We start from the raw sequence: 12,046 nt of genomic DNA on the forward strand, positions 1-12,046 counted from the left end.
TAAGGCCCAAACTTCAATCAAGAAAGTATTTAACAGTGGCCTTTTTCGCACGGCTGGACACTTTGGAGGTCGAGCGCCAGGCCGGTTCAGGCCCCAGACCTCCTGTCCATACTATAGAGGCAGGGGAGCCTCTGGCTACCAAACCAACTCCAACTTCTACCCCTCAAGAGGCAGAGGCTGCAGGGGCCGCAATCCCAAAGGGCCTCACAGAGGAGGACCATACAACCAGAATTCCTTTCAATCAGGTAACAATTCTTCCTTCTGGGGAGGGGAGGTAGTTTTGGGGGGCAGAGTGAGTATGTTTATACACAACTGGTCTTTGGTCACACAAGATGTATGGGTACTAGAGACGGTAACAGGCTACCATCTATAATTTTATTCAACTCCCAAACAAATGTTTATTCCCCCTCCTCTCAGTTTTTCCCATCAAGAGAGTGCTTTCATAGATCAAGAAGTAGAAGCACTTCTTGAAAAATGGGCCATTGTTCCTTCTCATCCTCATCCCAGAGGGTTTATCAGTATGATCTTTCTGGTCCAAAAGAAGGGAGGGGGTTCTCGCTTGGTACTCAATCTTTGTCAATTAAACACGTGGATTGTGTACCAGCATTTTAAAATGGAGGGCATTTATCTCCTCTAAGACCTATTGTTAGAAGGAGACTGGATGGTCTGCTTGGACCTCAAGGACTCTTCTCTGATCATTCCTATTTTCACTCCTCATCGCCATTTCCTTCAGTTCTTTTAGCGGAAAAGGTGTTACGAGTTCTCAGCTCTTCCCTTTGGACTGTCTTCCTCCCCCTGGGGTTTCACCAAGATCATGCGTCCAGTTATGCAGTGGCTCAGAGAAAAAGGTGTGCGTCTCATAGTTAATCTCGACGACATTCTTATCATGGCGCAAGAGTAGCGTCTGGTACTTCTACACCTTTCCTGGACGATTCAGCTTCTTCAGGATTTGGATTTCATTATAAACACAGAGAAATCACAGTTAGATCCCTCCTAAAAGATACATTTTCTGGGGTTCAGGATAGATTCCATTTCGACCCAATTGAAACTTCCCTTGACAAAGAGACTATCTCTCAAGAAGGAGTTGAAGAAAGCATGGTCTGTTCGTTCGACTTCCTTGACGGTACTTGCCAGATTTGTGGGCCTCCTGGCTTCATCTATTCAAGCCATCTTCCCGGGGCCCCTGCATTATAGGGCTCTTCAGAGACTGAAGATTATGCATCATAGGGCTCTTCAGAGATTGAAGATTATGCATCCACGCAATAGCCTATCCTATTCGGGACTAGTAGTTTTGTCACAAGAAGCCCGAACAGAGCTTCAATGGAGGTTGACTCATATGGACGCCTAGAACGGCAAGGCAATTTTTGCCTTGTGGTCAGATGAAGACATGGGGTCGGTGGTCCCCGGAAGAACTTCAACTGCACTTCAATTGTCTAGAGCTTCTAGCAGGCTCGTTGCAGTGAAGACAATGTCGCCGGTCAAGTCAAAATGTTGTATCCTCTTGAAATGGACAACATATCGGCAGTAAGGTACTTGGGGGTACGCAGTCCAGAATTCTAGTGGAAATTGCAACAGACTTTTGGCACTTCTGTCTACCTCATCAAATTACGATCACAGCGTAGTACATCCTGGGCAAAGTGAATGTGGTAGCAGACTGGAATTCAAGATATCGCAGAGATGTCAGCGATGGAAAATGACATCCCAGAGTCTTTCAGTTTCTGAATCTTCTTTGGGGTCCTTGTTCGATGGATCTGTTTGCGTCCCGTCTGAATGTTCGGCTCCCACGCTTTTACAGCTGGAGACCGGATCCGATAGCGCGTAGCTCGGACGCCTTCCTTCAGTCCTGGATGGGGGAATTGAACTATGCGTTTCCCCCTTTCTCCATGATTCACCGAGTTCTTTCCCAGGTCATTCGTCAGACGCTGCAGATGATCTTGGTAACACCATGTTGGAAAGCTCAATCGTGGTTTCCAGTGGCACTCTTTTTTGTGTGGCCCCAGTGCGAATTTAGAGATATGAGGATCTCTTATAGGACCAGACAGGGCAAACTGAATTTCAACATGGAAATACGTTCGGTTCTGAGTTGCACCAGTTGTGCTGTTTTGTTTCCTTCGCCATGAAGAAACCACAGTTTGGCACTACGACTACGTGGGCCGGTGTTGGTTCGTGTCTTTGATTTTGGACTAGATGGGCAAAGAAAGAGGACGGACTTTAATGTTTATGATATATATATATATACTAGATGGTGGGCCCTGATTGGGGGTCATAACGAAGTTGCAAGGCTGTTGGGAAATGTAGTGTTGTTTTTTTATTGGCTGCTGTGTGTTGACAGTAAAAAAAGAGATAGCATAATCCTCACCTCCGTGTCCTTAAAAAAATTGAAAATTCTTGTTGCGCAAGCTAGGAACTTTTTGATCCCCAGTGACATGCGTGATGACTGCAACCCTCATGCCAATTTCTCTGCCACGTTGAGTGAGTGTAGGATCTCTTTCTGCTTGTTTTGTTATCTGCAGTTGTAAGCAGTCTTAATATATGGTTGGCATATATTATTTGCAACAGATTGTATTGCGTGTGCCCAAACATATTCCCTGTTATATCCACAACTGTTGACAGACCTCATCCTGTAGTGCAAGGAAGGTCAATGTGGACAGATTTCCTCCTTGATCACCCCTCGCATTGTAGTAAAAAGAAGGACACTGTGCATTCATTTTCTCTTATCAGTAAACACCCCATTGTGTAGTGCAAGGAAGGACAGTGTGGGCAGATTTCCTCTATAGACATTCCATATAGTGCAATAAAAAACAATGTGGTGTGGTACGATTTCCTCTTAGCAACAAATCTACTTCAGTGCAGCTTGTACTGATTTCCTCTTTTATTAATAAAGGCCAATCATTTAGTCTATATAACCCTCCTCATGCGGATGTAGGAAAGTGCCCCTTTTTGACATGGTCACCCCCACTTTTTGCCCTAGTACTGATGCTTTTCAACAGGAAGTGAACTGGGTCCCTGCTAACCAGGTCCCCAGTTCTCTTTCCCTTAAAACAAGGTAAATGTCTAATTGTAATGCTATTGGCAAGGCCTTTAGCACCCTTGTAAGTCCCTAGTAAATGGTACCCCATCTAGAGCACCTAGAGAGTGGGTACTAAAGACGGTCCCCAAGTGCTGCAGCATGTATTATGCCACCCTAAGGGGCCCACTCTCAAACACACGCAGACTGCCACTGCAGAATGCGTGAATTGGTGCACGCCTTTTTGAAAACACATCATTGCACACTCCTTGTGTGCAATGCCCACAACCACTGCATGTAATGTATGTAAGTCACCCCTAAAGCAGGCCTTGGAGTCCTAAGTCTGGGTGCATCGTATTACATGTGAGGGCACATCTGCATGAGCAGATGTACCCCTGTGATGTCTAGGTTCATTATTAGATATTGTAAATCATTAGGCAGCCATCTTAAGGACATGTGCTGGGCACTAGTCATTAGGAATTACCAAGCTACATGGTGGCTGCACTGAAGCTAATGGTGTTTGGTATCAAACACCTCGTCTTAATAAATTCATACTGATGCCAGTATCGGATTTATAATGACATGCTCCCTGAGGGCACCTTAGAGGTGCCCCCTGAAAAACCTACTAGTCTCTTAGTGTGCTGGCTGACTGATATCATCCATATTGCCACCACAGATAAGTTTTTGACCCCCTGCAGGCAGGAGCCCTCGCTCTCAAGGGCCAGAAATCATGCCTGCTCCTGGGGAAGGTGATCACATCTCCTGCTGCTGAATGGCTAGTGAATTTAGCATATCAAGACCAGAGGCTTTAAAGCATCTCTCGCCCTTGATATGTGAGCCTGGCTTCCCCAAGACTCGGGGAATGCCACCTCCTGCCCTGAGGCCTATTTGGCAACAGAGCAAGCGGGAAATTAGTTATTCAAGAGGTGTGTCTCACTTCTAGGCTAGTCACACCCCTAAGGTTAGCTAACTGACATGGACACTTGAGGAAGCGTTCCACCATCTTATTTTAGGTGGAACTAGGAACTCTGGGTCAGGAATATGCCCTCTCCCCCCCAGAAGTGGTAATATAGGGGGTGTAGTCACCCCAAGGGTAAATAGCCCATTAGCTACTACCATAAACTCCCTTAAATTTGGTACTTAAGGGTTCCCCTGACATGAGAAATCGGATTTGCCTACCGGGGTAGAGAAGTAGGACCAGGAACAGCCAACCATGCAAGAACTGTGGACCAGCACCAAAATTGGTGCCAAACCCTGCCTGGCTGCTGCTCTCCCGACAATCGCAAGTAACAACTCATCCTGCGCTGACCAGCCTCTACAAACCCTTGGAGGTCTGTCCAGAACTTCGCCAACCAAGCAGCATCTCCCTTGAGGTGGAGGAGCCATCTCTCTGCATCTGCAGACACCAACCTCATCTACCCAGTTCACTGTTTTGCTGACCATTGGGTCCAAAGAGAGAGTAACTTGCCAGGAGTCTTGAGACACTGAGCCTTCCCGGAGCCTCCTTGTACCAATATCTAGGGTACCAGAGTCCTTGCAAGCACCAAGGCTTGTTGTGTGTCCAACCCGGACACCGCCAACACAGACCTACCAACGAGGGACGTCAGGATCTTTAAGGTCATCATCGAGCGGGCCCTACTGTCTTGTTTTCTCTCCCTCTCCCGCCACCCAATACCTTAGTGAGAGAGACTGTCTCGAGCGACTTGTCAGACAAAACCCCTCTGCGCCCGAGCCCCCAGCCCGGGTCTACAAAAACTATGCCTCTGTGCCCCTGAGATCCTCAAGAGCAGAGCCCCCCATGGTTTCTGCCAGACTGGTCCCCTAGTACCCACTTGCAGCCTTCTCCTTTGCAGGTACTTCTCCATTGACTTTAACGCACAGTGCCTGAGGCTACCAACGCGACCAGCACCTCTGCTCCCGGACACCCCAGGGTAGGTAAAACTGAACTGCTGGTGCTTTCTTGGACTTTGGTCCCCTAAGCCCCTTAAGTCCAGGAGAAGGACCCTAAAAACCGTTTGCAAGTATTCCAATGCAGTGTGTGTTTCTCCCATAGGGTAACATTACCGTGTTCAAGGCTCACGCCTCGAATATGACAGCTGCGATTTTCTACTGTTTTACCTGTAAAAAGCTATAACATCTAAATTACTTACCCGATATCAATGGTCTTGGTGTAAAAATATGTATAAAAATCTGTTATTTTTCTAAATTGGTCTCAGATTTCTATTTGTGTGTGTGTCATTTATTGACTCTGTGTGTACAACAAATGCGCAACAACATAAACCTAAGCTGCTCGACCACACTACCACAAATTGAGAACTTGGGATTATAAAAGCAAGCCTCTGTAAACCAATAAGGATCGTCTGGACTTTTTGCATAGTGTACCCCTACATTGGTATTCACCATAAAAAGCCAGCTTAATCAAGTGCACAGATTTCCACTTCTAAACATACCTCATGTTACGGCAAAAAAAATCGATTTCCTTTTATAGCTTTAAACCCCTCACAAAGTAGTATAAAGTACAGATTATGCCTGTAAATGCTAAATTTCTCAGTAAATAGCAATGTGGTGTGCAGTTTTCCCCTTTTTAAAGAGGCCCCTCATAGTGCGAGTCAAAATTAGTAAAGGATGCATAGATTTCCTCTTCTGTAAATGGTCCTGCAGTGCAGTATAAACTGTGCAGCATGAATATTTTGCTGGGAAAGACCATCTTAGTGTAGTAAAAAAAAAAAGCAACACAGTGCTGAGATTTCTCACCGTATAGTATAAAACAGAGCTCTGCACAGATTTCTCACAGTGTAGTATAAATCAGTACATACATTTGTCAAGAGTGCAGTAAAAAGCAGTGCAATGTGCACAGATTTCTCACTGTAGTATAAATCAGTACATACATTTGTAAGTGCAGTAAAAGGCAGTGCAATGTTCACAGATTTCTTATAGTGTAGTAAAAAGCAGTGTGCTATGCACCAATTTCTCATAGTGTACTAAATAGCAGTGCAGCGTGCACAGATTTCTCATAGTGTAGTAAAAAGCAGTATAGTGTGCACAAATTGTACAGCAAAAAGAAGTTCAGGGTGCACAGATTCCTCACAGTACAATAAAAAGCAGTCACAGGCTTCTCAGTGTAGTAATATACAGGGCAGTGTGTACAGATTTCTCAGAGTGCAATAAAATGCAGTGCTCAGTCCACAGATTTCTCATATTACAGTAATGTGCACTGGTACAGATTTCTGATATTGCAGTAAGGTGCAGATTCCTCGTAGTGCAGTACGATGCAGGGCAGCATGCTCTGATTTCTCACAGTGCATGAGATACAGTCCAGAGTACACAGATTCCAGATAGTGCTGTAAGATGCAGTGCAGTGTACACAGATTCATCATAGTGCAGTAAGATACAGTGCAGAGTGCACAAATTCCTCATAATACAGTACTAAGCAGTGCAGCTGTTTCTCACAGTGCATGAGATAGTGGAGAGTTTGCAGATTCCTCATAGTGCAGTAAGATACAGTGCAGTGTACACAGATTTGTCATAGTGCAGTATGATTCAGTGCAGAGTGCAGATTTCTCACAGTGCAGTACGATACTGTACACAGATTTTTTACAGTGCAGTAAGATGCAGTGCAGCGTGCATAGGTTTCTCATAGTGCAGTAAGATGCAGTGCACTGGTTACAGATCTCAGTGAGGTAAGATGCAGTGGAGCGTGCACAGATTTTTTCATAGTGCAGTGGTGCATACTGCTTGCTCGATGCAGTGCTGTATGCAGAGATTCCCTCTTTACCACACATGATGATCACAAACACCCCTGGGGCCGGAGGAAAAGACAAGCCCAGCTCAGCCCGTCTCCTGACAGAGATTTCCTCCAGGATTATTCAGTCTGTTTCTACAAACACAGCAGAAGGTGCTGACAATCTCCTACCTGAGCAGAAACCTGTGAAGAAATTTCCAGGCTCTCTCCTCCTCCTGGGGCTTATTTGGTGTTGGGGGAGGATTCTGATAATGAAGATAACTGCACAGGGGGTCCTTCCTCTTCTACAGCACGATGGGCAACTAGGAAAAAACAAGAGTTGGCTTCAGCTACTAGTGCTGTCTCTGCCGCTGCTAACCCGGAAGAGAAAGCCCTTCTTCATTTCATGCAATGTGGCTCAATAGAGTTTGTCCGCAGGCGAGGAGCGCCCTCTGCTGGCCACTTGTAGATCCTACGACCCGGGCTACGAGGACTGCAGTGTGCATTTCACACTGGCCACACTTTTGTGACAGTGACGTGTGGGTTTGTAGACATCACAGACACGGGTGATCATCAGACTCGAAGTCCAGGTTCAGTCTCACACCCGGGTGTTCAGACAGGGCCGAACACCTCCTTCAAGCTTTCTTCAGGTGACCCTTCTCCAGACACACACACAGTCTCTCCACCTGGGCTCACCGAGGAACAGTCTGACCCATCGGGGGTTTGATACTCAGTGGATGAAGTCATCAAAAAGGGTGCTCATTTCTAGGCATAAGGGAAGTGACAACGCATCGCAGCCGTGAAATATTCTACTTTTCAAAAACATGCAAAATGTTCTATGATATTAATAAGAACAGTAATCTGAAATGTATTTAACAGACTGAGGAGCAAACCTCTGCGGCCACAATACTGCAGAGATGCCTCGTTCCTTAAGCTAAAAATGGCTATATTTCAATTTCCTGCATTTCGTATTTTTTTTTTTTTTTTTTTTAGGGTTACTTTGTTACTTTTGATAATATATTATCATTGTGATACAGAATTTCTTCACTGTTGGAAAGACAACGGTTATAAAATATTGGCCATATCAGTACATTGGGAACGCGAATGTACGAACGTCGATTGTTAAAGTCTTTAAAAAAATATATATATTAGGATTGCCAGGCCTCATGCCGCCCCTCACCCCGCCCTCGAGTGTCTGATGAGTACAGAGGATTGGCAGCTGCAAACCTTCTACCAAAAAATAATAAACTGAGCTTATTATCATTGCTTGGTAAAAGGGCAAGGCCACGGGAGTGACGATCAGTTGGGGGGGGCAGTGCTGAGCGCATGTGGCCGGCCGTCTCGGGCAAGCCAAACACACATGCGCAGTAGCCTCACTCAAGCCCAGCAACACGGTTGCCGGGCTGGAGAGAGCCTGCACAGGCTCCCAGTCTGCCTGGGAGCACCCTGGCTGGACACTCCTTTGATGTTTGACGTTTTGCGTATCTCAACAGTAAAAAAAAAAAAAAAAAAAAAACATAATTCAAAATCCAACTTAATGGGGAAGTCAGATTGTATATTAGTATTCTGGAAATTACACTGTTAGAAAGTTGGTCAGTTTCCAGTCTGAAACTAAAAGGCTGTCCTGCCAGTGTCTAGTTGTCACATGACCCTGATGGCTCCCCTGTTGTAAGATTTGTTAAAGGGCTCTTGGTGTGGGGCAGGTGACTCCCCCAGCCCCTCCCCCTCCCCCTCTCTCAGGATGGCCTGGGGGCTATACTCAGCCCTTCCTGAGCTTCAAAGGAGCCTGCCTCTCCTTTGTCTCTCTAGTCAGGATGGCATTGGGCATGAAAGTTGAACCCACAGATCTCTTCACAAATCAGTCCTGGACTTGTGAAGGGTCAGAAGAACTGCCCTACTTTCTGACCAGCCCAAAGAAATATTGGACCTGCTTGCCTTGAACACAGGAACCCCCAAAAGGACTACAAGGGTCAAATGGCGGACCTTGTATCTGAGCTACACAGATACAAGCTTCCACATGACCTTTTTCTGCAACTGCGCAGTAGGACTCAGCAGTTAAGACTCACTCCATCAGAGGCTAGCAGCAAAGTGTTGCCGCCCACATTTAGAAAGTTGGCATTTTCTTACTTTTACCATTCTGTGCCTCTGTCTGCCTCTGAATATACGTCTGGGTTGGGTGACAGCTGGGTTTTGTGTATTCCCTCTAGGCAGCTACTCACAATGGGAGTTTAGATGTGCCTTAATGGGCCATTAACTGGCTTGATGGGGGCAGAGCTTAGCACTGCCTCACATTCACCTGATTATACTTGTCCTGTCCACCGACAGCAAAGCTTAACAACCCTGTATGGTCACTCCAGCCAGCTTGGACCCAGGACAGGAGAGGCAGGGCATCTAAACATTTCAAATGCCTCCCTCTGGAAGCTTCTCCCACCTTCCAAAAACAGGTACCAAAGTATAAATACGGGACCCCAAATCCCACCAAAGCAGATCTCTACTGGAACCAAGGGCACTGTCATGAACAAGGACAGCTGTGCGGCCAGGAGTGACTGATACTCTGCAACTGCATTGCTGTGTTGGCGTCTACTGCTGCAGTGGTGTAGGATGGACTGTCACTTTGCTATCTGCTCTGCTGTGTTGACCTGCTGCTTCTGTCCTGCAGTGTGGACTGGACTTGTTCTCTCCATCCCTTGCATCCAAGAGTCTCCAAATGCTTGTTGGCTCGCCACCTGTTCTTCTGTAATCTCAGGGACATCAAACACTGCCTACAATTCACCGGATACAGCACCTGGACTCTGCCATCTATGGGTATACACCCTGCCAAATGGTGCTACCCCAGGCCTGGACTCCTGGCAGTGGGCCTACGGTGCTCTGGCTTCTGTGGTTTTCAGCAGAACCGCCACAAAGCAACGCTGTGCAGACTGCACACCAGGTTTTAGGGTATAGTGTTCAGCGGGCCCAAGCGGGTCCCTGCAGCCAGCCCACGCTCCATCGTGGTCAGCCTGGACTTGTGACTTGGTGCTTTGCACTTCTATGCGCTATTTTCACCTAAATCTTTAACATTGCATATCTTGGGTTCTACGTAGTGGATTTGCCATTTTGGTCTGGTTTTTCTCAGATAAATATTATCTATTTTTCTAACCTGGTGTCTAGTCTTTTTGTGGCGTCATTCACTGTGTTACTGTAAACAAGTGTTTCACAAGTAGTTTACACACTGCCCGACTGCTCTATGTCAAGCTACCAGAAAGTGAGCACAGGTTAATTTAGGGAGTGTAACTGACTTACCTTGACTAGGGAAGGGTGCATACCTCTGCCAACTAGAGACCTAATTTCTAACAGATGTCATAAATCTCCAGTCGGCCTAAACATGCTGGTTTGCCCTGCTGAAGGATATCTGGCTTCCAGAAAAGGTTTTTAAGTCCAAACCTAGACTAAATGCAGGGTAGGATCTGGTGGACATAGAGGCCTTGCACCTGAAGTCTCTCAGTCAAGAGAGGGCCCCAGTTCCAAATAGCAGATGATCCACTGTACAACCTTTGGACTACACCAACCTGGGGTACACCCATCCCTCATGCATTCAAGTACAGCTCTCCGGCTGTAGAGACACTGGGGGGAGGGCAGTCAGTTTTAAACGGGCATAGTGATTTGGTAATCTGCACACTGGGGTACACATGAACAAACACCTGTACCCCACTACTATAGCTTGTCTGCCTCCAATGCTTAGCCTAGTCTTGGCCTGTTCACGAGATGGTGGTGAGAAAGAACTCCCAGGTCTCTGAATAACACAGTGGTTTCCAGTCAGATCATATGGGATCAGTGGATCTTAAAATGGGAGCGGGGGTTAGGAGGAGGGAGGGGGAACTGAGAGACTGAGACCAGAGACTGACAACGCGGTGTGTGGTCACTCTCCTCTATGGCTGGCGGAGGGAGCGGAACGAAACAGTTCGTAGGACCGGCATCCATGGAGCTGTGAGGGAGAGATTCCGCTTCCGGTAGAGGGCTGTGCAAACACCGAGGAGGAGAGGAGGGAACCCTCAACACCGGTGTGCATCGACCGAGAGCCTCCGCTTCTCTGCCATATTCAGACATCACATTAGTGAGCATTAGCGACGCATGAGAGTCTCTTGCAGTCCACACCACCTCGTACACCAGTAAAACGGGATCTACCCCCCCACCCCCAAAAAAAAAATGTTGCAGTAAAATTTCGAGGTGGCATCTATTGCGCACATTAGGAAGGTACCAATGCTTAGTGAGGTTTCGGTCGGGGGGGGGGGGGGGGCTGTTACTGTGTTCCGACTGTTACTCTGCAGAATGCATATTCACACATCTCTCCATCATTCCTTTATCCCTCCCCGGGGCGTTGTTAGCAGAATCCAAACAGAGGGCACAGCGGTTTTCAGCTATTATAGAGCTTACATTGCAATGTGAGTGCTCCTGCCTTCAAATATATAATTAAAAAAAAAAAAAAAAAAAAAAAAAAAAAAAATCGGTAAAAAAAGTGCACATTTATTGGAAATAAATAAAATCTGTACAGTAATATACAATGTTTGGTCAGTGCTGGATAGAGGCGGTTCTTGTTTAGGAATCGAGGTGGATGAGCTACCAGGTGGGACAATTGTTTTCCTTATCTCCTCCTTCCAGGTATTGCCGAATAGAAGTCTGAAAAAAAAAAAAAAAAAAAAAAAAACAACACTTTACAGATCTCTCAGGAACAACTCAAGGCCAATCATTCTAGAAGTTTGTGAACTATACCCCAAATCTATAGGTCACATCCACCCACCTGTGCGGCCACCCTGCCAAGGCCTCTACACAGCCTTTGGATGCTTCCTTGTGCATCCATCCACATAGGACCGTATTCCTGACCATTCACCAGGGTGTGCAGGCCCAATCTGGCAGTCTGTACTGTATGTCAACAAGATGCAGTCATAAGCCCAGGTAGCAAGTCATCTAAAAGGATGCCAACTGCCACAACTGGTTTTCATCACAACACAGAAATGGCAAGCATAGCAAACCTTCTGCATCCGGGTGCATAAATTCCACAGTAATGCAGGACCCCAAGGACCAGTGCCAAATCACTAGTGGAGAAGTGTGGCACAATGGTTAGAGCAGCAGACCCTGATACAGAGATGTGGCCTGGGACCAGGGTTCAAAGTCTTGGGCTCAATTCCTGCCTAATCTAATTAACAGGTCCCACTCTGTAACTCTGGGCAATAGCTTACTTAATCTCCACAACGGCCCTGATGCTCGGCTTCACCCTGGGGGCTGCCCAGGAGTGGGCGCCTCACAGGGAAAAGCCAGGAGTGGGCGCCTCACAGGGAAAA

General features: G+C 46.6%; 2 protein-coding genes across 2 annotated transcripts in view; both read right to left on the minus strand.

Annotated features, from left to right (window-relative positions):
- Window positions 1-7,104, minus strand: part of LOC138287387 (zinc finger protein 665-like) — a 34,908-nt gene extending 27,804 nt beyond the window's left edge. The window contains exon 1 of the mRNA XM_069227779.1: window positions 6,921-7,104. The gene's annotated coding sequence lies outside the window, so the exon portion shown is untranslated. The remainder of the gene's footprint in view (window positions 1-6,920) is intronic.
- Window positions 7,105-11,213: 4,109 nt separating this feature from the next.
- Window positions 11,214-12,046, minus strand: part of PIF1 (PIF1 5'-to-3' DNA helicase) — a 28,022-nt gene continuing 27,189 nt past the window's right edge. Inside the window, exon 13 of the mRNA XM_069227780.1 lies at window positions 11,214-11,384. Coding sequence (XP_069083881.1) covers window positions 11,325-11,384 — 60 coding nt within the window. The 3' untranslated portion in view covers window positions 11,214-11,324. The remainder of the gene's footprint in view (window positions 11,385-12,046) is intronic.

Source organism: Pleurodeles waltl, chromosome 4_1 (genome assembly GCF_031143425.1).
Source record: "Pleurodeles waltl isolate 20211129_DDA chromosome 4_1, aPleWal1.hap1.20221129, whole genome shotgun sequence".
NCBI lineage: Eukaryota > Metazoa > Chordata > Amphibia > Caudata > Salamandridae > Pleurodeles > Pleurodeles waltl.